This window comes from Podarcis muralis, chromosome 2 (assembly GCF_964188315.1).
Source record: "Podarcis muralis chromosome 2, rPodMur119.hap1.1, whole genome shotgun sequence".
Lineage (NCBI taxonomy): Eukaryota > Metazoa > Chordata > Lepidosauria > Squamata > Lacertidae > Podarcis > Podarcis muralis.
Window position 1 is genome coordinate 9,399,445 of NC_135656.1, and position 27,325 is coordinate 9,426,769.

Here is a 27,325-nt window from a genome sequence, read left to right on the forward strand (position 1 = left end):
CTTAAAACTTCCCAAAGATGGTACTGTGGTAGCAAGGGTAAAATTAACAGAAGCAAAGAAAGGAGATAAAATGGCAACCTTTTATGCAGAGAGGAACATTCAGCAACTTTTAGGTTAACTTGCAGTCCTTAATAACCTGAAAAAGTAAAACTTAATTCAACACTCCGCCCTGCCCTCCCAAAGAAATACACATTTCAAAACCCAAGGATTTCTGTACCCTGGATTGAATGAGAAACATGAGCTGACATACTTCAATTTGCTTAGTTTCTCTGCAAACTCAGCATTTGCTTCTTATTCATAAAGTAAAGTAGCTTTTCAAAATAATGGCTTCTACACTAATTGAGGACAAATTTTGGAAGTCCCACCAACCCATGAGCCAGGCCTTAGGTAGAAGACTTGCACTGTTATGTTCTTGAGCAAGAACAATTATTAACTTCTTTGGTCAGTATGGCGCCTACTGCACTGTTGGCATTTAATATTTTAAGTAGCAGCAGCAAAGATGATGATGCCCACATTTAACAACCGCTGTAGAATTCCTGGAAGTCAGGCAGGGATGAAATATCGGTATGTGGAAATGCGCCCAAAGCGTTCTTCAAGCTCACCATCTCTCCGCTTAACAAAGGTATCTACAGAAAACGCAAAAGTTACAACTTGCAGGACGACTTTCCATTTCAACCGCAATGAACACAACTTACTACTAACCATCTGCAAGTGGGTTATGCAACCCTGTCAACTTTTCACAACGAAAAGGTTGATGATTGCTTCACTACAAATCCAGACAAGACTAAGTGAGTGCTTAACTACTTCCTCGTTCTCCTCCTAAATTCTTACATTTTGTAATGCTCATGATTCACAACAGGAGGAGGGGGAGCAGAGAGAGATTTCAGCTGGAAGAGAATTAAGTCTGGCAAGTCCATTAGCAAACTCCCAGTACACCCATAGTAACTGCACACTGAGTGTGTTGATAAAGTCCACTCCAAAAAGTCTTCCCATGCTCATTGCTTCATAATTCCCAAATGCAATTCTGCGCCTGGTGCTTCTCTAATTTGCAGTTCTAATTGCTTTTTGAAACTAGTCCTGAGCAGTAGCCAAGGCTTTTAAGGATTTTACTTTCCAGATGCAGCCTCTTAATAAAAGGCAGAGTAGTGACAAGACCAGTATTGATAGTCACAATGCGAATGAGCTTTGTGGAAGCTTTTCTCCATGTCATTTTGCCAATGCACCTATATTTTGATCTTGAAGTAACCTCTTTCCTTTCCACGCTTCTGCAGCTGTCCAAAGCTGAAACGTACCATCTGATGTGGCAAATGAATTATGGGATTAAAAAAGAAGAAGTCAGGATGTAGAAAGGGCTCAGAACACAAACAGGCTATTCATCTGTTTCAAATGGGAATAATAAAATAGGTTAAAGACAAAAAAATCTCTATTTGAAGAAAGAGATAAATTCCTTTAAGTTTTATGCTGCTTGAAGTTTTATGGACATTAAAATGGATGCCAATCCTTTAAAAATACAAAATTGGTGCAATAATCTTAGCTTGGTCTTTGTTTTTTTAAAATATTGACAAATGTGAAATAAGCAGCTCATTGTAGAGAGCTCATTGGTGACCAGGGAGATTTCCTCTGGGTTAAAAAGGACCAATGCTCTGAAGCACTCATTTAAGGTAACAGAAACTTCCATAATTCAAAAGGTACCTCTGTATCTCCGAAACCATGAAATCTCTAATGGATTGGCTAGTAAGGCTGCAAGCCTATACACAATCACCTGGATGTAAGTCCCACTGAACTCAGTAGACCTTAATTCTGTGCAGGCATGTATAAATAGTTGCCCTGTTAACCAATATCTAGGATGCGAGACGAAGAAGGGCCCATAGGCATGGGTCTAGGGCAGCTTCACAGTGGTCTCATGAAGAAAGTCAGTTACTTTAAGGAAAACTGTCCAGCTGTCATCAGGCATCAATAACTACTTCAAGGTGGTTGAGCAGATGAACCATTGTGGTAACTAGTGACCCACTGTGGTCTCAATCTGTGATAAAGGGAACAAGTAAGTTTATGGGCAGGACTTCTTTTCCTTTGTGCAATACCCTGGATCAGGCCTTGTAACAGAAAGCAGGTTTCTTTAAAAAGGCAATGCTTTGGTGACATTACTATGAACAAAAGCAAGCAGAGAGATACATTTACTAGCAATGCAATGGCTATTAGTACAGTGGTACCTTGGTTTACAACCATAATCCGTTCTGGGGGTCCATTTGTAAACCACCTTGCTTGGATGAACGTCATCTACTGATGCTATCAGATCAGGAAGAAGGCTGAGAGGTAAAGACTAATCCAAAGCCTCTAGTCACTTCCTAACTGGGCAAGAATCTGAGGTCTTTGAGGTCAAAGTCCAGCATTGTCCATACACTTGCTCCCTACCCAAGTCATCTGTATATCTGTTGGTGTACACAGTTCTCCTTATTACTTCCTTCACATTGGAAAAAAAAAATCACAAAACAGCAGTGACCATTTGCAAGAATAAGATTGCAATTATGTCCATGCTGCTTCCTTAAACTTACCATTGCTGTACAGTTACTGTTCTTCCTTTCTAGTTGGGCTAAATCCTTAAAATTCTCACCTCCAAACCCAAAGCCACCCCTTGGCAGGTGGCCTTGTTGGCACGGTTGAAGTCCCATGTTTCTTCTTAAGATCTGCGTCTCAAGATTTGTTGGGGAGGCTCTTCTGCACAACCTGACAGTGGCCAGGACATGCCCTGAGGCATGGGAGAAGGCTTCCCCAACAGATCTTAAGAAGAAACGCCCAAGTGTTAGCAAGTGAACTAAGCATTTCTGAACAACCACAGACATCCAAGTCTCTGGAAATACAGCAGTCTTAAAAAGCACCAACTTATTTACATGCCTTGCCCTAGCTCCACATCACACAGTGGTTTTATTTAACAAGGTTTTACTGCAGTGGGTTAAATTATAGCTCTGTTTTGCTGGGCTTTCAGAGTCCCCTATACCCTATTCCTTTCGCACAAACAATTCTTAATTTGTAAATGTTTACTCTCAAGGGAATCTTAGAACCATGATTTTTTTTATAAAACACATGCTGCTTTTTTTGCCAGACTATAAAAATTATTCCAGAGAAACAGCTGGGAGCTCTAAAACACAGTGGCTTGGTTTGTCAGCATGTATCATTAAGACTGTATTAGAGGCAAACAAGATGCCACATTTCTCAAGAGATTAACCTTCAAGCAGTCCTCTGGGGTTCCCTTCAGAACAGCAAGATCTATGAAATCCCACTTGCCCGATTTTCTACATGTCCCTGCCAGACTCCCAATATTTTGTTTACTGCTAGAACGTGTGCCCTCACTTGCTTAGCCACCAGCTTCTGGAAGAGGCAAGATAGTTGTTTCAAGTCAGTGACTCCCCTGTGGTTCTGGTCAAGGGTGCCAACTTGAATAAAATATTGAGGGGGGGGTGAGTAAGCCCTGCCCTGCACAACCGATCACATGACAAGGTGCACGGACACCATTTGAATGGCAATGCCCATTAATGGGGGGGGAGGCCCCCTGAAATATTTTATTGTGGGGGCCGAAGACCCCTCGGCCCCTAGGAGTTGCCTCCTGTGTTTCTGGTGCACATGTGTGGCTCACAATGTGCAAACATGAGCTCTGCATTGGGGGTTTTGCGCCTTTAACCATACACAGCTTTTTGAACATAAAAGAGAGGCACAAGATTTCTGATCAAACGTTGTTTTCACATGGGAGTGCTATGCACTGCCTCCACAGTTGGCGGCAGTAATACTTATGAAAATCAGCTGCTGGAAACCACCAGAGGAGGGAGTGTTTTTGTGCCCAAATTCTGTTTGGCTACTGTGGTAACAGGAAGCTGGGCTTGATGGGCAAAGGCCTGATCCAGGAGGCTCTCCTCATGTTCTTAAATACATCACAGATTGGTAAGTCTGTGGGCAATTAGAGAGGGAGGGAGAGAGAGAGAGAGAGAGAGAGAGAGAGAGAGAGAGAGAGGGAGGGAGGGAGGGAGGGAGGGAGGTGTGTGTGTTTGTGTATGTGTGCAACACCATTTTCTGCAGTCTGTGAATATGGCTGCAATCTGGTCAGTCCAAGTGTCAAGTTCCCCCTCTTCTCAATGGTATTACCTTTGCCATTATCCCTTTTGTTCATAAGCATAGGCTCTCAAACCCCACACTAGTCAGAAGTCATAAATCATGCTCCCACAAGGCAGATCATAAGGCTTAAAGAGATTCCAACTATTCTTTTTCTCTTTCAGAAAAGCTCTTGTTCATGCTTTCTGAACATTTGCACGCTTTGATCAAGATCAAGAAGCAAAAAAGAACATGAATAAACTCTTGAATATATGTTAGCTTTGCCAAGTCTCGTGACTGTAGACTAAATCGTAGCTTAAATCACAAGGTATGTCATGTTTGAATTCATGTAAAATTGAAAGAAAATCTAACCTTTCCATGTTAACAAAGAAAATCCTAATGTCTTCTTCCCATGGTCTGGAAGACACAAATGCAGGTGACCCACAATCTATGGACCCAGAGGGCAAATTCGTGTGGTCAAGGGTCAGTTAATGCAGTGTTTCCCAACCTTGTGCCTCCAGCTGTTTTTGGCCTACAATTCCCATCATCCCTTGCCACTGGTCTTGCTAGTCAGGGATGATGGGAGTTGTAGGCCAAAAACATCTGGAGGCACAAGGTTGGGAAACACTGAGTTAATGGGCCAGCACTGTCCCAACTCCACTCCACAGAACACCTCATCCTGCTTCTTTTTTTGGAGATTTTTCAGGGAAGGATACAGCACATGCTTCACAAAAAACTGTCTGGTTACCCCAAAACTCATTCAACTGTTAGGATCCCCTTAACAGCTCTTGCCTGAGAAAGATGGTAACTGCCAACTCCAAAGCAAAGTTATCATCTCTAATAGGAATAGTTCAAATATTATTATTTTTTGCCTTAAGCCTAACAGCTGAGTTTAGAGCTCTTCCCTATACAGATGATGGAAAATGGAAATGAAGTCAGAATTCACAAGCAGGCAATTAACACATTTCCTTTGCTCAGTGAGTTATGGACAACAGGTTAAAAGCAACATGTACACACTTTTATTCATAAATAAAATGGGAATCAAGAAGAAAACACACCCAGAGACCATCTTCAGACTCCACACCCAGGTTGCAGGCATGCATGAGAAGTTGCCACAGGAAATAAAACTAAACACTACAACAGCCTGATAACGGCCACATCACACAAGAAACAAGATCCTCAAGATGTACAATATGCATAGAATTTATGTGGGTTGAAAGTGGGAATAGTTCTTGGCTGCGAGTCTTGGGGGACCTGCTCCCTGCCTTGCAGGCCTTTTCCCACCTGGGGCCTTGACTGACTCCATCTACAAAAAGCTGAGGCTGCTGAGGACAGAGACCATCTTGGCCATCTTAGTAGACAGCCAGGTCATCAAGCCTGAACTTCCACAACCACCGACTGACCGCCATGAACCGCCACTGGCAGAATTGGCAGCAGCAGCCTTCTATGCTTTTGATAATATTTTATTCTCTTGTTAATTATGCTGTTTTAAATGTGCATTTTATATTTTGTTTTGAAATGTTTGAGTTTTTTGTTGTTGTTGCAAACTTTGCTGCGTTAAATGTGCATTCTGTAGTTGACCTCTTTTGCAATGTTTTATTTTGAAATCTTTAAGATAATATTTTAGTTTCCTGTCAATTTTGTTGCCTTGGACGTGTACTTTATATTTGAATTTCTTTTGTAATGCTTTATTCTGAGTTGTTTCATTTGATGTTTTCATGTTTTGTAAAGCTCTTTGACCTTTTCCCCCTTAAAAGTATAAAGTGGTATAGAAAAGAAATTAACAACAACAATAAATTGTGGAAAAGGAAAGCAGGCAGAAGGGCACAAAACAATTCCTTTGTGAAAATTCCTAGTGAAACCGTATAATAAAGAGTGCGCATAGGAAAATACACAGCTTTAAAATGAAATAAAGTCACAGGTTTGTGGGCGTGATGCACTCAGAGCAAGGTACTCTCTTGATTCATTTGATATGACAGTAAATGTAGTAGTTTAATTTTGAGATAATAATAAAAGAAACTTGGCAAAAATCTGTGAGAAATCCAACCTTTCAATCTATTAGGCACTTTAGCCCAACAGAGAACCCTTATGTTGGGGAAACGTTAGTACAGTATATTCTTTAAAATATTACATCCCAACTAAAGAACACCTAACTGATATAGCTTCAAAGCATGCATCCCAGTTTATTTTAGAAAAACTGGTTAGAGGTGGGGAAAAGCGATACAAAGCAGCCGATTCCTATAGCTAAATTTATCACTATTTATCTACACTTCTTTTCCCAGTGAATGTTAATATGGAGTGAACAGTCTGAACATACAGGGACACATTTATTTGTATTAAAAATAAAACAAATTACAGGAGGGGGCTGCACTCCAAAAATGGGAAAGGAATCTTTAAGCAGCTCATATTCAGATGCCTACAGGAAACAAAAGGCATTTCAGAACCCCAATCTGCATTGACCTAAGTACCAAATTCTCCCTCATCCCTGTACAAATAAAGATCTCATTGAACTTTTCACTCATGGATTTTTTTGACTTGGTATGCATGGCCAAAAATATCTCAGAGGCCCTACCATGTTGTTACATGCTTTACAGCAGTTGGCTGCATTTCCGAGGTCTAGTGCAGATGGAGTTGGTGAAAGGTTTCTGAATCCTTTCGTACACGAAGAGGGAATGAAAAGGTATACGGACTGCTGCTCATGCTCTGCTGCTCCCATATATGATGATATAACCCTCTCTCACAAGAAGAGCCAGATTCACAAACCTATTAAGCAGGAGTATTTTTATTTAAACTTTGAAAGAGCCCCCTGTTCCGAGCAAGCTCTTTCTAGACAGCTGCTTTGATCACTGGTAAATAGTAGTGCAGTAGGTACATTGCGATTCTGCTCTTCACACACAGATTTTGATAACAAAATGCAGACTGCAGCATCCTAAAAGAACGAGGCCCTAAGAAAAATGTTTTTTAGTGACTAGTCCTTAAGGCTGCTTAAACCAGTTTAAAAATATATTTAACTAGTACCCAGGGAAGCCTCAGAATCTCTTGAAGAGAGCAAAGAAGACAGAAAGCATAAAAGGATTTGCAGCAGTCAGAAATTAGACTTCTCCCCTAGTAGCGGGACTAGTAAGAGTAGAAAAAGCTATGCAAAGTGTATATTTCATTTGCCTCAACTGCAATGTGTATCAGATCACAAATAATCTCTTCTTAGTGCTGCTGGTAGCTAGAGTTGGGCAACCAGCACAGAACCCATCCTCCTAAATTTAAGTACAGAATACCGTACATAGAGCAATGGCCAATGATGTATGGGGTAGAATACTGAATACAGTGGTACCTCGGTTTACGAACTTAATCCATTCCGGAAGTCCGTTCTTAAACTGAAACCGTTCTTAAACCGAGGTGCGCTTTCCCTAATGAGGCCTCCCGCCGCCAGTGCCCTTCCACCGTTCGGCTTCCGTTCTTAGACCGAGGTAAAGTTCGCAAACCGGGATACTACTTCCGGTTTTGCGGAGTTCGTAAACCGAATAGTTCGTAAACAGGGCTGTTCTTAAACCGAGGTACCACTGTAGTAGAGGAATGAGACTGGAGACAATGAGACAGGGGAATTAAACTCTGTAACATTATTTTAATATCATACCTGAAAGGGATTGGGAAATGTTCATCAATTAATGGAGGCAAATGTGTTGATCCTAGGGACGCGGGTGGCGCTGTGGGTAAAACCTCAGTGCCTAGGACTTGCTGATCGCATGGTCGGCGGTTCGAATCCCCGCGGCGGGGTGCGCTCCCGTCGTTCGGTCCCAGCGCCTGCCAACCTAGCAGTTCGAAAGCACCCCCGGGTGCAAGTAGATAAATAGGGACCGCTTACCAGCGGGAAGGTAAACGGCGTTCTGTGTGCTGCGCTGGCTCGCCAGATGCAGCTTGTCACGCTGGCCACGTGACCCGGAAGTGTCTGCGGACAGCGCTGGCTCCCGGCCTATAGAGTGAGATGAGCGCACAACCCTAGAGTCTGTCAAGACTGGCCCGTACGGGCAGGGGTACCTTTACCTTTACCTTTAATGTGTTGATCTGGGGGCGGGGTGGGCTAGATAAGTCACCTGCTCTTACGAGTGCTACTAAAAAAAATATGAACATGCATTCACACACAGAAGGATTGTCAACCACTTGACAGGCCACAGGGCGACCTTAATTGTCTTCAAAAAGCAAGTAGTCCCTATGAATGCAGAGACGCATTTATGAAAACCAGGAATGTCCGTGTAAGCTGACGCTTCTGTACACTGAATAATTCTGTTCCCCTTACTCATGGTCTAGAGTCACAAATAACTCAGCCATTCACTAGTATGTTCCATCACTTCCGAATTTCCTCCTTCTTCTTGCCACTACACGGACACTTGAAAGCAAAATATAGATTCTTAAACCATGGTCTGTGTACCACTCAGGGGGTCTACAGAAAAGCAGTGGTCAATAATATCTGTATTTGGCTCAGCATTTGGTTTATTTTTCTGATTGTGATGATCCAAGACCATTTGCCAAGGCCAGATTATTACAGAAGCTTACAAGGCTCTGCCTCAAATCCAATAATAATCATAGCATGACACTTGTGCAGTCTACAAACTTTCCCCTAAAAACTGACAAGTTAAAATGGCCCTTTTTGGTGGCCTAGCCTAGGGCCTGTGATTTTCATAATATGGCACAGGATTGATGATAATGATGGTGCCAGTGCTGAAGAAAAGAAAGTTATCTTTCTTCATATTTAATCCACAAACACATCCATCACATTGAAAAGGCAATGCTATGGATATTAAAAACATGAGTTATGTGAGTTTTGAGTTGATTCATAGAACAAAATAGTTTATTATATGGTCCACCAAGATATCCTCCACCAATTTTCAAGTTCTCCACAGGGAGAAAATGCTTGAGACCTGCTAATAGGGAAGACTCCTAATTCTACTCACCATAAGCAAATTCAGAATAAAGCATGCAAATCATGTTCATGTGCAAGATATGCAAAAAATTCTATGATTCTATTCATTTTTCAATAGCTTATTTGAAAGAAATCTGCTGTATTGAAACTTGAGTTTAATATGTAATACAACTGAAAAATGTTGGTCACAACTGAAAAATGTTGCTACCACAGAATGCAACAAAGGAAAAAGATATAAATGGTTGCAGGAAGATTTTGCAGGAATATGTTCAATAAAAACTAAGATTTGAAAACTTTTGTGAGTTAGAGGTTCTTAATCTGGATAATATTTATTCAGAGTCTGTTGGGGCGAAAGCTGCTTTTTTATAGGAGATTGACTGGCGAGCATTTCCTTTGGGAATGAAGGGAGGGAGAAAGGTTGTTTGAATGGCTAATATATTAGCAAACAAGGGTTGATAATTTAGTATTTTACAGTGTATTATTATTTTAGTATTTTGGCATCCATAAAGAGGTGCAATGCATCTCATTAGGACTAGGACGTTAGATGCATCAGAAAATGTCATCACTGTGCCATTATACTTGTTTTAACAGGCAACAATCAGACTTTTATAAGATAGTTATATCATTCTACATCCTTTCATTGGTTCAGTTTAAAGCCAGTATTTGCAGTTTCCAGTTTGGAAAATGGTAAGTGTACAAAGCCAGCATGTTATTTAGGGTAGCAAGAATGGAGATCCCTGGAACTCTTTGAATACACAGACCTAATTACGCTGCTCTCAAAGCAGCTTGCATCCGTCAACAGAACTAGAGGTTCTCACTGTTCTGTTGTTAAATGGGATTGATTTAAAATGGCAGTTCACAAGAATGGATGGCTATTTCGTAAAATAAAAACTGCACTATTGTCGCAGTCGTCAGTCACCTTCACAGTCTTGCCTCGGCAGTGAAAAAACTGGTAATGAGATTACATCCCATTTAGACATTTCTGAGAATATTCTCTGCACCAATAACCTAGAGAGGAATCCAAAGTGCTTTTATTAGCAACAACAAAATTAAATTCATGTGCTATTAATCATTCATATTGGCAGTAGAAGAGGTGGCTACAAAATTGACTTCTACTTCAAAATGGGGCTGCTTTGATTAACTGCATTTCCTTCCCTTTTTAAAATTGTGGTTCTAGAATGACTGAACTCTTTATCAGGAACTTGACTGAAGCAGGCAACAGCAGCTCATGTTTGGAACCAGCAAGAATTAGGCATTGGGTATTCAAGAAATTAAAGGAAATTGGAATATATGATTATACAGATTTTTTTGAAAAGCTATCCTCTTGAGGACGAGGATAACGTTATTTGCAAACAGAAGTTACAATTGAAACAGAATGACACCTTTTTAGTATCTGAGTATTCCTGACAATACCGGGACGCGGGTGGCGCTGTGGGTAAAAGCCTCAGCGCCTAGGGCTTGCCAATCGAAAGGTCGGCGGTTCGAATCCCCGCGGCGGGGTGCGCTCCCGCTGCTCGGTCCCAGCGCCTGCCAACCTAGCAGTTCGAAAGCACCCCCAGGTGCAAGTAGATAAATAGGGACCGCTTACTGGCGGGAAGGTAAACGGCGTTCCGTGTGCTGCGCTGGCTCGCCAGATGCAGCTTGTCACGCTGGCCACGTGACCCGGAAGTGTCTTCGGACAGCGCTGGCCCCCGGCCTATAGTGAGATGGGCGCACAACCCTAGAGTCTGTCAAGACTGGCCCGTACGGGCAGGGGTACCTTTACCTTTACCTTTTATTCCTGACAATCTCCAAGCCTACAAGGTTTCAAAAGTCATTTAAATAAGTGTTCCTCAGCACACAGCAGCAGAATTGTCAGACTCTTTCTGCACTATCCTTTGATAGTACCCAGCAGATGTACCTCTGCTGAGAAACTTCTGCATATCTAAGATGGAACCCCTGCAAGTTACATTTTGGCGGTTTCTATGGAACGAAGCCTGAAAAACAATCAAGGCACGTCCAACCATTAAGCTTATGCTAGAGCTGGAAAACTGAGGTTCGTGGCAAGTTTCCTGGGGCCAGTCTCCCAACCTCAGCTTTATTACTCTATTTGAGTTCAAATGCTGCGGGCTGCCAGATCTGGTTGCTTATTGTCTCCCAAATAAGTTGTCTTTGACAGTGTTACCAAAACCAAAGCACCAAAATGCTATTAACAAGAAAGTGCACGTCCTGTTAATTGCTATCCACTACATGTTTTGGAAAATAGTTTTGTCTTTTTCTCTGTGCACTTGAACTCGTCTTAATATATCCTCATCAAATTTTGCATGATGGTTCCTGAGATCAAGGAGGATGATTCTGTCCATGACTGCATAAAATCTGATGCTGTTTTGAACAAAAGGGGCGGGCTGAACCTTTCAAGATTTTAACCACTTATTTCAAAACTCTGCTGGTTATTTCTTGTTTGTTTTAGAATTCCCTAGCATTGCTGGGCACTTTCCATTTGTCCTTGATAATCTTAATCTATAAATAGTACGACATCTGTTACTGTGATGTGCCACTTCATTGCCTGACTAATTCTGATGGCTTCAGGTTGGAGACTGAAGTATTTTGCATCACTACCAGAGAAGATGAATTTAGTGTTCAAACTACATGTGTAAGTGTGCACACATGCAGAGGGTTCCCAACCTGCCAGTATTTTGTTTTGGTCCTCTTAGTCTACGGGGAGGGGGGTATAATTTGAGCAAAACTGGAGCAGGGGATTAGTGGGTGGGGTTTGTTGATTTAGGGAATTCAAACATTGGACTAAATAATTCATATGACTGATGTGTGTGCAGGTACATGTTCAGAAGCATGTGCATGAAGAAGAAAGTGATTTCTGGGTTTCACATTTCTATATGGGTTTAAAGGTACATCCCAGAAGACTGATGACCCCTGCTTATAGTGCATCAGTTTCCATACCAAACCCAGAATTACAAATACAGTAAGCCTGCAACTTAAGTTTCAGGGATCGCACCTAAAGCCAAAATCACATATAATCAAAACACATTGGGTTCAATGGCAGGAAGGATTGCCAAAGTCCACCCCCCCCCCAGTGTGTCAGGTTGAATGAGCAGGAGTTAAATGTATATATGTTACGGGTTTACTGTACATATATTTAGAATGCAGAAAATTGAAGACATTCCAAAGTACTCTGAAATTGGGGGTGGAGACAGAAGTGCTAAATTTGGTGTTTTGATTAAACACACAGATGGCAGTGCCTTGCCTAAGGAGCAATACAAATCAAACACTCACTGCTTGATCTCCTTCAACTGAATATTTGCCCCAAGCCAGGGATAATCACTCATAAATACAAAACATTTGACTTCATGGCCTTTTTGTGGCTTCCAGCTTGATGAACAGCAGTCAGCTACAGAATTCGAAACATGAAAATGATCATTGAGGTATCTCCCTGTCCCCCTACGCTTCCTTGGTTGAAACCAAGTAGTACAGCCACCTCAAACCGATGAGTCAAGACACCCAGCTGTCAAGGTAAACACAGGCAGACACACCACCACCTCCAAGATCTTTAATGCCTTGGATCCCCAAATATTCTTGACTAAGCTGGCTGACCGTTACTTCCATCGGCAGAAGCTCGAAATTGTTACTGTGCCATCGAAACAATAGTATCTCATTCTCCACCCCAGCTTTGTGACATTATTCTCAAAGAAGTCTGCATGAAAACTGATTGAAACTTAATACAGAGGAACAGTGTGATATGGGTTTAGGGATGCAGCTGCTTCTCAGAAGATTGCACTCCCCTTGGGTTATCAGGCTCACAGTTTGGGATATTGCTTGATCCAGTGCAGCTACTGGTTTGTTGTTGTTGTTTTTGCAAAGCTAGCATTGATTTGGCATATTATGGTTCATAGATTTAATTTTTTTGAGGATTTATTTGATAAAGAAAAGCAGGGCATCCTTTATTTGACTAAATGCATTTGTAGGACTGAAGAGAAAGTGCATTGTGTAAGATTGTCAGTTACTCGCTAGCCTGTGGAGTAGAGTAAAACTGTACCATTGCAGTAATCCTCAGAGCTAACCACAAACCACACATCAGCTCAAATCACTATTGCCAGGATACTCAAGAGTCTATAAAGAAAAGACATGCAAGCACGCCTCCTTTTTTTACTAAGGGAGGCAATTTTATTAAACCACCAGCCATTAATACATTTAGATGTGAACACAAGTTGCCCGTCAAATTCTCAGCAAGTCCTAGTAACTGAACTTAATGATCCTGAATATCAGTTGCTGAAGATGCACCACTTGCATATGGCACTTAAAATGTATTATTTTAGGACCCACCTTATTCCTATGATTGAAGTTGTTTTAAACTGTTTTTAATATTGTGCTTTAATTATTGTAACCTGTCCTAGGACCTTGGGGGTGAAGGGCAATTACCGTATTTTTCGCCCTATAGGGCGCACCGGCCAATAGGGTGCACTTAGGGGGTTTTTTTGGGGGGGGATAAAGAAAAAAAAATCCCCCCCCCCCAGGCACGGGGCTGGGGCGGGGGAAGCCCAGCTTCCCCCGACCCCAGCCCCCAGAACAGGCTGCTATCCGCAAGCCTTGGGAGCCCGGCGGGAACTCCCGGTGGGCTCCCCAGGCTTGCAGATATCTGCCCGAAGCCCGGGGCGCGCTCCGCTGCGCTCCCTGGGTTTTGGGCTGCAGGCTGCTGTCTGCAAGCCTTGGGAGCCCGGCGGGAACTCCCGCGGGCTCCCAAGGCTTGCGGATAGCTTCCTGAAGCCTGGAGAGCGAGAGGGGTCGGTGCGCACCGACCCCTCTCACTCTCCAGGCTTCAGCGAAAGCCTGCTTTCGCCCCATAGGACACACACACATTTCCCCTTCATTTTTGGAGGGGAAAAGGTGTGTCCTATAGGGCGAAAAATACGGTAATTAAGATTAATAATAACAACAATTATATTAATAAAAGGGCCCTGCTGATACAGGCCCAAGATACAAAATTTAAAAAGGTGTGCCATCCAGAACCTTTGTACCAGGGAATCCTACATGGAAGTGCCTTCTGTGTAGAGCAGTGATTCACAGATTGAACTTATGCAAGTACTTTGCAAAGAACCACAGTAGAATTTTCAGCCTCCTTGAGGAAACTGGAGGACTGAAGCTGATTGTTTAAGATTGTGTATCAAACCTATTGCTTGAGTACATCTCTCAACATGGAAAAGGTGGCCATGTACCGTACGCTACAGAGGACAATCCTCTATTTGAAGGATGATTCAGTCAAAATGTAATCTAAATATAAAGAAGGGAGAATGAAAAGTGTTTTGAAGCTCCCCATTAACAGTTAATACCTGGACAGTAGACTGAACAGGTACCCAATCTTCTGGTCATAGTTTGCTCACTCTGTTGAGAAGCACTGTATTTCTATTTAAAGTGTGAAAGTTATTTCTAAATCTGCATATATTTCTCTGTATATCAGCATATGCAAATCTGTAACCTCTTTTTTTGGTCATACATTTCCTTTTTTTTTTGGTGATGTGATAGTGGCCATCCAACTTTTCCAAAAGGCAACAATGAGCAAGCTGTTTTTTAACACTGCAGTGTGCAAGTTCCTCTCCACCTCCCCAGATCATGGCCTAAAGGTTTACATTTCATGACACCTCCAAAGCAGAATGTAATCAAATGGACTGGCTCTTATTTAGAAGAGGAAAGGATCTGGAGAGCTGTCCAGAGTAATTTTCATTTGACAGACAAGTGCTTGTGTTGATACAGCACAGCATGTGGGGCTCAACTGGTTCTTAGGTCTGCAATGAATCCTCACAGTAAGAATGATTAAGCTTTCAGGTTACTGGAAGTGCTGCTATTAAACAATATTTAAGCCTTTCATTATATTTTAGAGCACAGAACACGTTATAATGCTCTTGTAGTTAAAGGTCTGTCAACATTTCCATTTTAGACCCTCATTTTTAAGAGGTTTATAATTTGGTAATAAAAATTCATTCTAGGCTGGAACTTGGCATACAGGAGCTCAGCCCAGGAGCTTTTTCTTTATTATCCAATTTGGTTTAAATTGGTTTGGCCATTTTTAAGTTATAGGCATGTTAAAAAATAAATGTTCACTGGCTTCAGATGACTTTTCAAACTTATTATTTAAAAATTAGCTCAGCACTCCCAGTTAGAAAGCGATCCCTTTTTGAGCAAAATACAAAAAGGGGAAAGAAACCCCACCTCTTTGTTGCTAATATGGAGTAATAACCCTTACTAGCAAGATGCTTGAAGTCTTAGGCATTAAGCCAGCGAGTTTTGTTACTATGGTTCCAGAGTAAGTGTATTGTGCAACAAAATCCACATTCTAAATAGGGCCTACTGGATCAGACCAATCGCACGCCTGGTCCAGCATCCTGTTCTCAATGGCCAACCAGATGCCTATGGCACTCCAGCAAGAAGGACCAGTGTGCGAGAGCGCTCTGCCCTCCTGCACTTTCCAGCAGCTGGTGTTCAGAAGCCTATTGCCTCTGACATGGAGGAAGAGCAGAGCCATCATGTCTAGTAGCCACTGATAGCCTTTACCTCCATAGGTAAAAGGTAAAGGGACCCCTGACCGTTAGGTCCAGTCGTAGCCGACTCTGGGGTTGCGGCGCTCATCTCGCTTTATTGGCCGAGGGAGCCGGCGTACAGCTTCCGTGTCATGTGGCCAGTATGACTAAGCCGCTTCTGGCAAACCAGAGCAGCACACAGAAACGCTGTTTACCTTCCCGCCGGAGCGGTACCTACCGGCATTTATCTACTTGCACTTTGACGCGCTTTTGAACTGCTAGGTTGGCAGGAGCAGGGACCGAGCAACGGGAGCTCACCCCGTCGCGGGGATTCGAACCCCCGACCTTCTGATCAGCTAGTCCTAGGCTCTGTGCTTTAACCCACAGCGCGACCCATGTCCCCTTTACCTCCATGGATTTGTCTAATTCTGTTTTAAAGACATCCAAAACGATGGTCGTCACTGGCTCCTGTGGGAGAATTGCATAGCTTAACTGTGCACTACATGAAAAGGTACTTTCTTTTGTCTGACCTGAATCTTCCCAATATTCAGATTCTTTGGGTGTCCATGAATTCTAGTGTTGTGAGAGATGGAGAAAAACTTTTCTCTACCCATTTTCTCCACCCTATGTCTAATTTTATTTGTCTTTATTGTGTCTCCTTTATTGATCTGGGGAATAATAGCGCATCTCCAGGACTCAATCACTCTCAGGGCCCAGTATCACTATGAACAATTTAGTGGATGATTCTGGCCCTTTTAAGGTTTCTAGCTTGCTGGAGCTGATGCCCTCTTTGACATACAGAGTGACACCACCTCCAGTATGTCCTTCCCTGTCCTTTCTATAGGGTTAGGATATAGATAATCATGCCCAACTGGTACTCTCCATTCCACCAGGTTTCCATTATGACCACTCTATCAATGCTATCCTCTAAGGCCAAAGCACTCCAGGTCTCCCATCTTGGATCATAGGCTTCTAGCATTTGTACATAAACACTTCTATTCAGTGTCTCCCTTTATGTTCCTTTGACACTTGTGCTTTGGCCTAGATTTGGCATGTAGGGGCCTTGGTGATGGGCCAAAGCAAATCTATTTAGACCACACTGATTATTCCGACATGACAAAGATACATGTCTTTGGCCATTTTTCCATCAACCCTGTATTGGAGCCATTAAAATGAGAGCAATGCAATTATCAGAACCGGCCCTCACGGTGTCTCTGCACAGCTGGTTCTCGGCTGCAGATTCTGGTTTTGCAACAGATGAGTCTTTCTGAGAAAGGAATGCCCCAGATGGGATACTGAAAATATTCTCTTACCAGTCATTAGCTGCCTCATCTCAGATGGCAGGGACAGCCTCTGGTCAATTATCTCAACATACAAGAAGGTTGATGTGGGAATAGGCAGTTTTTCAAGTGCCTATGCCTCAAGCTATGGCAATTTTAAAGTACTAGAACTTGGAATTGTGTGTGGAAACAGATTGGCAATCACTGCACTTCTCTACGTAGGGTATTATGTGACCAGTGCTTGGTCCCAGCTAGTAGCCTGGAAGCTGTATTCTGATCAAACTGAAGCTTTCTGCCAGTCTTCAAAAAGGTAGCTTCATATATAAAACCTACTGCAGTAGTCAATCCTGGATATTACCAGAACATGGATAATGCCCCCAACCGAGGAAAAGGACTCCGTGCTGTAAATGCTACTTGAGGAACCCGCAGACAGTGAACCTAATGCTTTAGGGAAGGGATGAAGAGTTCCTTTTGGCTGGCGGGCCAGATTCAATTGTGGCCAATTCTTTCTAGGCCATATTAGACAGGTGGGCAGGTCTGCTCACCTGCCAGTTATCTGACATCATATGACATTAGTTGGATCTAACTCCCTGCCTGTGCTGCTGATTGTTCCTTTGCAAGCACTGCTTGCATTTGGCACCATTTAAATGTGTCACGAATTTGGCCCATGGGGTGGAGGTTTCCTATGCTTTCTTGACGGGGAGCGCAATCCTGTCTAAAAGAAGTGGAACACTATTTCCCAAAGGAGATAAACTGCCTGTTCACAGCACCTCCATATTGCCAGGATTATGTTTCTTTCTTTTTTTGGTCTCTCATCCGGCCCATTACCAACAGCAGTCACTGGCTCAGAACTTTCTCTCATTTTCACCTAAGCCAATTAAATAGAGCTGGGTGTTATAAAAGTACTGCCAACACTTCCCACTAAATCTCTGGATGATCTTTCCCTGAAGTTCCATGTAGATGCTAAAAAGTATGGGGGCAAGGTAGAATCCTGCAAAATCCTTAAGATCTCCGGAACCCAGCTGGAGAATCCCTCCTCCCAATGTTATTGGACATGAAGGGAAAGTATGTAGTTTGGCCTAACTGGTCCACATATCCTGCAGTTATTTCACAAGTCCAGGCAATGCTGTTGTCTAAAAGCAAATCGAAAGGAATGGGGGAAATGTAGGGAAGTATGGACCTTTACGAGAGGGATTCTGGCAAAGAGCTAACTAACACAAGAGTAAAATTCAGGGAGTTAAAAGTTAAAGGGAGATGCTTCCCTTTCATATTTATTTTTCTAGCAGAGAGACATTCATCGTGTAATAGTTTGGATTTAGGCTATGTGATCAACTCTCAGTAACCAACTACCAACCCAGTTATCCAAGTGGAGGAAGGAAGAAACTACTCTCAAAATGGATGCAAGGTTTTGTGTTCAAAAGCATCAATGTACTTATATGAGATCTTTTCTACAATCACGTGATTTGGCACTAAAAAGTCAAAGAAAGCAAGGGCAGCCTGTCACTGGAAATCTTCTTGAAAGAAAGAGAGGGCACCTTCTCTCTTCCCCCCTCCCTCTTTCTAATACAAGAGCTTGTATAACAGGAATAATCTATATTGGTTTGTATTATACTAGCTATAAAACACACCTTGGCTTCAGTGCCATGTTTAACCAATCACAGAAGCCATTTGTTGGCTCGTATATTACAAAGCAATAGAGATTTAAGGGATAATGGTTATAGTGGCAGAGTATACAAAGCAATAAACTACTTTTGGAGGTTGGTTAAATGCCAAGTGGTGCTGAGGCTTCAGTGCCATAAACATTATTTCTATTATATGACAAGATAAGAGGATACAATAAAGCACAAAGAGGGGGAGTCATTTTCTGGCCTCGTGCAGGTTCTGAGCTTTTGATTTCTTGGATGTTCTGCAGATGACACCCTTAGAAGCATAGGCTTAAGGGGAATAAATTCTCCGGGAGGTGGGTTTAAAAAGCAGACAATTGTTTGAGGAAATGGCTTGTATAAAAGTAGTGATGCGATCAGACTCTAAGTGGTGATTTGTGGTAAGTATTAAAAAGTGAAATGTTCCAATTTTTTTCCTTGGTAGCTGTCTAAATTCTCTGCCTTCCAGAATACAGCCAGTGTTACTGCACTACTCATAAAAAAAATTCTATACTACAAGGCAGTTGTACTGGATAAAGCACACTAATGACAGCCTTCTATTTTAAATACTTTATAACACCATCTACAAATTTCATATGTTTGGGATTTTAAAAAGTGAGTGGAAAGGGAATTCATAGCGTCAACATTGAGCTGCTATATTTTGTGACAGCCAGACAACGAGTGAATTGCACCTTTCAGTTGAGCTGTGTGGTTTTTTTTTAAGCTACCAAAGGGAGGGGTGATTTGTTTTTAGTTTTATGGTACTGCAACATGCTCAGTATGTCCTGTGGCAGATCTTGGGTATCTTGTCTATTCAAGGGATATGGGTTGTGTGTACCCTGCTTAGGGTTGTATTGATGGCACAGATGTTGCAGAAGCACCCTACTATGTGACCAGTTATATTTAATTTTGCCGGCCGCTAAAATACACTAATCCAAAAAGCATCTACAAGCAGATGGTGGTGAGCTGAGCTGTGAATTGAACATGGGGTGCTTCGCCGTGAGCAAAAAACAAACTGATCCCACTCCATCTGCATCCCTGATGTGGCAATTTTATTGTGTGAAATGGCCATCAGCTCCTTTCTCTACTGACGGCAATTTTATGTCTCTAAGACAGTTAATACAAGAGTGTATTTCAGTAGGTCTAATGAGAAGGTTGCATCATTATACATTTTTAAGTCAATACCTTTCTGCTTTAATGACATCGCTAAAGTTTATTGCTCACATTCAGCTCCACTGAGGATGTGTTTTATTATCTCAGAGTATTTTAAATAGCTTTAGAAGATTATTTTAAGTAGCCATTGGGGATGCCCAGTGTCTCTGCCAACTATTTGGATCTATTTCACTTGACACTTTCGGCTAAAACGCAGAGCTGCTTCTTACAACAAGTTTTCTTCTCTGCATAGATATCACAGTACTGCCAAAATGTCTATGTTAAACTGACACTTTCCCCTTTAAACATTATGTACATGAAGCTTGCTATTACAGTCTGTACAGAGGGGCAATTTTATTAGTCTTGTGTGAAAAAGTAAAACTTATGTAAATAACGGAACTTGATCCATTTGGTTGGATTACTATATTACTGTGAATATACAGAAATAAATAGCCTGGGGAAAAGGCATTTAAGCCCTCAATATAGCTATTTGGGTACAATTTGATTGTATCTGTTTCTCTTGAATATCAGTATATCAATAAGCAGAAAACCTGATGTTCAGAAACTCATCCGAGTTTGTATATTATGGCAACTAAGAGCAGGAAAGGCCAACAGACCACTGATTTCCCCAAAACGAAAACACCTCCCTAACTCTCAAATACATGTTATGTAAATATAAAGTATTCTACAATATTCTTACTCCAGAAATTGCAACTCTGGGTTTAAAATTATAGGGCAACAGGTTTAATTTAAACAATAGCTTTCAAACTACCAGTCCAAAACAGCCAAGAACCTTCCAGAGATAAGACTATGGAATAGATTTCCTTGGAGGTTTCCAAGGCAAGGCTGGCCAAACACCTATCAAAGTGACTTTAGGCTGTGGATATCTTGTCTCAGGGCAGGAACTGCCAATGGGCAGTGATTACCGTATTTTTCGCTCTATAAGACGCACCAGACCACAAGACGCACCTAGTTTTTGGAGGAGGAAAACAAGGAAAAAAATATTCTGAATCTCAAAAGCCAGAATAGCAAGAGGGATCACTGCACAGTGAAAGCAGCAATCCCTCTTGCTGTTCTGGCTTCTGTGATAGCTGCGCAGCCTTCATTCGCTCCATAAGACGCACACACATTTCCCCTTAATTTTTAGGAGGGAAAAAGTGAGTCTTATAGAGCAAAAAATACGGTGAATGTGATTATACTATCCTACACATGAAGTGCTTAGGTAGCGCCTGAAAAACAAACAAACCGCAAACCAAAGGACAAAAGCCTTAGACTTGTTTCTCTTCAACTACATTTAAACAACTCGTTTTGAGAGCATAGTCTGTGTGCCAATGTGATGTAGTGGTAAGTGCTGGAATTAAACAGAGGAGAACTGAGATTAAGCCACTGTTCAACCACAGAGCTTACTGGGTGATCTTGGGCTAACCGTTATCTCCCAGCCTAATTTACCTCAGAAGATTATTAAAAGCATAAAAGATATGGATCACAACCACAACCCCTGAAGCACTTTGGAGGAAGAATTAAAATAAAAAGACTCTGTCTCCACTCCAGCAGATATTAGACATTTGTTGTCAGTGACTAGGGGCAATCAAGTAGTAACAGGATGGGTACTACCACTACAGCCATCGACACCCCATTTTCAAACTAGGTTTCCTGAAGACTTTATAAGGCCTGTTCATACACCCAACAGTAGGTGCTGGAAAAACTCTGGATCCAATCTGGATTTATGTAGGGTTTACTCCTTAGCCTTTTAGCAATGCCGCAGAGGTTTAGGATCAGAGATTTCCTTCTCCTAGATAGGCTACTTTCCCAGGTTGATGACACCCTCTGCCCCTCACTCCCCTCTACAGTATACAGTGGTGCCCCGCAAGACGAATGCCTCGCAAGACGGAAAACCCGCTAGACGAAAGGGTTTTCCGTTTTGGAGGTGATTCGCAAAACGAATTTCCTATGGGCTTGCTTTGCAAGACGAAAATGTCTTGCAAGTTTCTGCAGGGTTCCCCCCCCCCTTTTCCCCAAGCCACTAAGCCGCTTATCAGCTGATCCACTAAGCCGCTTAACAGCTGATCCGCTAAGCCGCTTATCAGCTGATCTGCTAAGCCGCTAATAGCGCTAATCCGCTAATGGGCTTGCTTCGCAAGACGAAAAAACCGCAAGACGAAGAGACTCGCAGAACGGATTCTTTTCGTCTTGCGAGGCACCACTGTATGCAGAAACCTCCTTCTTGACCACTGGACTCAGTTTTGGTCTTGTCCACCTAATATGCCAGAGCCTGTCTTTGCATGCAGGGGAAGTCCCTAACTCATCAAGGGTTTGAGATCCATTGGCTACCCTCACCAGGCTTAGCCAGTCAGCCAAAGCCATGCTGACAGCTTCTAGGAGCTACAGGTGATTGCTGAGTGCAGGGTGGGGACCAAAGGTGGACAAACTATCCCAGGAGCATGAGGTGTCCTCCACCAGAGGTACTACCCCTCCCCTAACTCCCCCATACACCCCAATATTTGACTAGATGGCAAAATAGGAGGGCTTATGAGAGCTTCAAACTGGAATTGGAAGTAAGTTTAAAAAAAACCACCTTCTTTAAATTAAAATATATCCATCTACAAAGGATTTCAGATGGTACATTCTAGGTGAAAACGGAAAGGTTTCAAAACTGTTCAGAGGGCAGCATTTGATATGTTTTTCTTTGCAACCATGAGGGCTAGATGCATACCCTAAAAAAGTTGAAGTTAATGTGACTTAGAACTGTATACAGTCTCAGGCACAGGAAGTTTTCGATCCCCCTGCCTCCACTCCCTCTAAGAGACACATTCTTGTCAAGCAACCACTTTAGGGCAGGAGCTGGAATGGAAAGATTGTCACCTGTCCTCTTAGAAAAGAAACTAGATAAACGACCTTCAGCTGAATCTTTTTAAAAGAAGTATATGCAGCACATTTAGAACTCAGCTGTGTCACTTCAAGCTTACTGCTGGGAAGTGATCATGTACAGAATCCAAAAATAACAGCCATTAAAGACCTAGCAACCAAAAACATGTTTACAGGCCCATTAAAAGCCCAGTAGCTTGGATTATAGGGTGGAGGGGATAGCAAGCTCATCAAAATCAGTTTTAGGTCACCGTCCCTTCATCACAACAGCACTTTCCAAAAAAAACAATAGAATGGAAGAAATTGGGAATCAAGTTAATTGGTGCCACAAATGCTGCAATAATGAATGAACATTTCATATTGTTAACGTGCTTTCAAGACAGAAGTGGAAAGGCTTCGCAGCAATACTTTTCAGCTTGTATTTCAAATTTATTTCACTTGCTCTTACTTGTTCCTGCTCTTCCCTGACCCCACCAAACACTCCAGTAAAGAGAAGGGATGGCGGAGAATTTTGTTTGGTTCACATTTTTTCAGCATATTGATCCAATATGTACCCCCAATAACATATTGGGCAGTATTCTACTAACAAGTCCCATCAATGTAAGGGTCTGCTCTTGAGTAATGGGTCTCCACCCCCCACGCCACCCTGTGCCCTCCCCAAATCTGCACCAGAGGGTTGGGGGAACTCCTAGGACAGCTTGGGGTATAGAGAGGTGAAGAAGATTCCATTGAACAAGCAGAAATCCTTGAGCTGGTGGAATGACTGCCTTGGTGCTATGCTGGATTTGATCCAATTATTTTGTGGATTTAGCAGCCCTTCAAGTTTTGTGATACTATTATCTACTTATACAAAAATGTATAAAAACTGTATTTTTATCAAAGAATTGTTGTATTTTAGGGTAAAGTATATTTAGAAATGTGTACTCGGAGAGAATATACGTATTTAGATATGTTCATAAATAGAAATTTTTCATACATGTGTTTTAAAAAATCAGATTAACATGGAAACAGGGATTTATGAAGTTATGTAATAATAATAGTAATAATAGTAATAATAGTAATAGTAATAGTAATAATAATAACAACAACAACAACAACAACTTATACCCCACCCATCTGGCCGGGCCTCCCCAGCCACTCTGGGTGGCTCCCAACAGAATATTAAAAACATGATAAAACATCAAACTTTAAAAACTTCCCTAAACAGGGCTGCCTTCCGATGTCTTCTAAAAGTCAGATAGTTGTTTATTTCCCTGACATCTTATGGGAGGGCATTCCACAGGGCGGGCGCCACTACAGAGAAGGCCCTCTGCCTGGTTCCCTGTAACCTCACTTCTTGCAGGGAGGGAACCACCAGAAGGCCCTCGGAGCTGGACCTCAGTGTCCGGGATGAATGATGAGGGTGGAGGTGCTCCTTCAGGTATACTGGGCCGAAGCCGACATAAATGACATTAACACATGAAATTGATAGGCACTGGGAACAGACTGATCTACCCATCCCTAATAGGAGACAGGCAGAGACAACTAAGAGTTGAAGGCCGTAATGCTTTTGAATGCCAGTTACTGGAAACCATAAGAGGGCTCCTCTGCTCAAAATCCTTCTTGTGGGTTTCTCACAGGCATTTGGTTGACCACGTTAAGAACAGGCTGCTGGATTGGATGGGTCACTGGCCTGATCCAGCAGCCTGGTTTTACGTGAGAACCACTAAGTATATAGGAGGATGTACTTTTTAGCATCCACAAACTACAAACCAAGATTTCATTTCATTATGACACATTATAAGCTGAAGTGGCAGCATAAGACATTCTGTTCCTCTCAGACTACATAAAAAGCATATTAATGGATGTGATGAAACCATTCCATCTTTCAAAGTATTATGTACATTCCTGGGCCCCATCCCATATGCATCATATTATGCAAAATAAATTAGTTCCCAATTGGAGAAAATAAAAGGGGATGCATTAATTGTATGAGTAGGATTTTCTCCCCCCCCCCTTTTGAATGGAAGGCAGAAGGAAAAGAAAAGGGGCAAATTGAAGACACGGTTTCTCTAAACGTAGGCAGATAAACCCACCTTTGAGCACACCATTCTGAAGGCTGATAGAAAGCTCATTGAAGAAGATCCCCACATCAGATTAAAAGGGAAAAAATGATGTTGGCATGTACAAGGAACTTGCGGTGGATGACAGTAGTGAGCACTGACTGGTCACATCTCTCAGACATACAGACAACTGCATGGTCTTGACATGCGTATAGTATTTCCCCCCTATATATTTACAGATCTATATCTCTGCAAATAGAAGGGGAAGAAATGGAGGCAGTGAGAGATTTTACTTTCTTGGGCTCCATGATCACTGCAGATGGTGACAGCAGCCATGAAATTAAAAGACGCCTGCTTCTTGGGAGAAGGGCAATGACAGGCCTAGACAGCATCTTGAGAAGTAGAGACGTCACCTTGACAACAAAGGTCCGTATAGTTAAAGCCATGGTTTTCCCAGTAATGATGTATGGAAGTGAGAGCTGGACCATAAAGAAGGCTGATCGCCGAAGAATTGATGCTTTTGAATTATGGTGCTGGAGAAGACTCTTGAGAGTCCCATGGACTGCAAGAAGATCAAACGCATCCATTCTTAAGGAAATCAGCCCTGAGTGCTCACTGGAAGGACAGATCGTGAAGCTGAGGCTCCAGTACTTTGGCCACCTCATGAGAAGAGAAGACTCCCTGGAGAAGACACTGATGCTGGGAAAGATGGAGGGCACAAGGAGAAGGGGGCGACAGAGGACGAGATGGTTGGATAGTGTTTTCGAGGTTACCAGCATGAGTTTGACCAAACTGCGGGAGGTAGTGGAGGACAGAGGTGCCTGGGGTGCTCTGGTCCATGGGGTCACGAAGAGTCGGACACGACTAAACGACTAAACAACAACAACATCTCTGCTACCACTCACAGAATCACAGTTGAAGGGACCACGAGGGTCGTGAAATGCATGAATCTTGTGTCCATTGTGGGGCTCAAACCCACAATCCTGAGATTATGCTCTACTGAACATATATAATAAACTTGCTAGAAATGCACCTGCAAAACCTTGCAAGAGAAAGAGGCTACTCCATCAAGCCACAGTGCTAAACTGTTTGCTGTATTAGTTAAGTCTTAGTAAACTTCCAGTCACTGAGTTTCTTAGGCTGGAGTGTGTCCTTGAGCTGTGATAATGCTGCTTGCTTACCTGGATGGAGGACAGTTATGCGTAAAAGCCTTCAGCTTAGGCATGGCTGGAATGTAACTTCCCTTTTAAAGACAAGTCACGCCCATTGCTCTGCCCCCCCACTTTTGCCTCTCTAGCATGTGGCCCCCACTGAGTAGTTCTGCTCTCCTTGAATACATCAGAGAAATAACAACTTCAAAAGGCTCTCCTTAATAACCTATCGCACTCTCGCCACTAATGAGGTAGGGAGACTGTGTGCAGGACAGAGTGAGCGAGTTTGGGTTGCCAATGCCCATTTCAGCCATGCTTACTGCTGGCACGAGGCCTTTGCAGGTTTAGCCAACAGTGAATGTGCCCCTTGGACCAAAGAAAAGACCGACCCAGCACTTCAAAGTGTAATATAGCAAATATAGATTACAGGGTGACCAGTTCATGAAAATGCTGAAATGTGCCACATTGGTGCAGCCTTCTCTGTGGCACCAGTGTGGAGAACAGAATCCTGGCAACCCTGGGAGCCGGATGCTTTTGCAGAATGCTTCTGTACTCATGACTGGCTGGAATGTTTTGCAGAACGAAAATGGTCAGTGAATATGACTTTACAGAGAGGAAAAGAAAAAGGGGGAATTGGGCATTTTTGTTTTGTTAAAAGGAAGAGGAAGTGTATTAATGCAGATTTGGAATGAGTGAGTCATTGGGGTGCTTCAATTTTCCGCCAATTGCTTTCATCGGTCGCAGGTAAAGTATACCATGTTAAAGCTGCTACACATTTTATTACATACATGTATACTGCATGAAGACTTCTAATATGTGTCAAACCAGCATAATCTGTTTTGCTACCATGCTAGTAGCCCAATCCAACACATACATTTAATAAACAGATACATTATAAGCTGCTTTTCAAAAATATCCTAAAGTAGCTAACAAATTAGATTGTGTGTTTTCTTTTTCAGGCTTGTTTGACAAAAGAAGAGAACATTAACTGGAGATCAGAATAGGGTTTTCCCTTTCCAGGCTCCATGGATATTATTGGGGATGTTGGTTGGTATACCAAAAGAACACCAATACGGCACAAAAGCCAGGCAAATTTCATTACTTTGGAGCCCTTGCACTTGGTCGTAACTTGGATTTACGCACTGCAAATCCTCCGATCTGATTACCTCCAGTGATCACGTAAAACACTGGCTTTAAACTCTTTGCCTTAGTGATAAAACAGCCACTTTGATTCACAACGATACACTCGTAATAAAGTATACTGTAAACGTACCTGTCCGCAGCCCGGGGCATTGCACACAAATGGCCTGTCGTCTCCCATATTTTTTCACAGCTGAGCTACACAAGACACACACAAAAAAAGGAAGGGGTGGGAAAGAGGAGAGAGAAAAATAATTTAATAAAGTGAATACCACCAATTATGTCACACTTTTCAGGAATACAGTTCATCTGCAGTAATAATAAAGGGGGGGGGGTGGTAATACAAGATGGACCATTGCTTTAAGGAGCAGGGAACACCAAGAAAATTCCCAGGGCTGCTGTCCATTCTATTGTCGGCAAGCAGGGGTGACTACAAAGAAACAGTTCCTAGATTGCACCCTGAGTTAAAGTCATACAAACAGGTCCTGCAAGCATAACTCCATTCTGCCAAACAAAAAGGATGGGAGGTGGCAATGGGAGAGTAGAGTTTT

General features: G+C 42.4%; 1 protein-coding gene across 3 annotated transcripts in view; it reads right to left on the minus strand.

Moving 5' to 3' along the window:
• The window catches only part of ATF7 (activating transcription factor 7), a 102,108-nt gene that overhangs the window by 48,987 nt on the left and 25,796 nt on the right, over window positions 1-27,325 (minus strand). For 2 of the 3 annotated variants that reach the window (XM_028721571.2, XM_077923851.1), the window contains exon 2: window positions 26,908-26,972. In XM_028721571.2, coding sequence (XP_028577404.1) covers window positions 26,908-26,955 — 48 coding nt within the window. In that variant the 5' untranslated portion in view covers window positions 26,956-26,972. The remainder of the gene's footprint in view (window positions 1-26,907; window positions 26,973-27,325) is intronic. The other variant, XM_028721572.2, reaches the window with a different exon arrangement.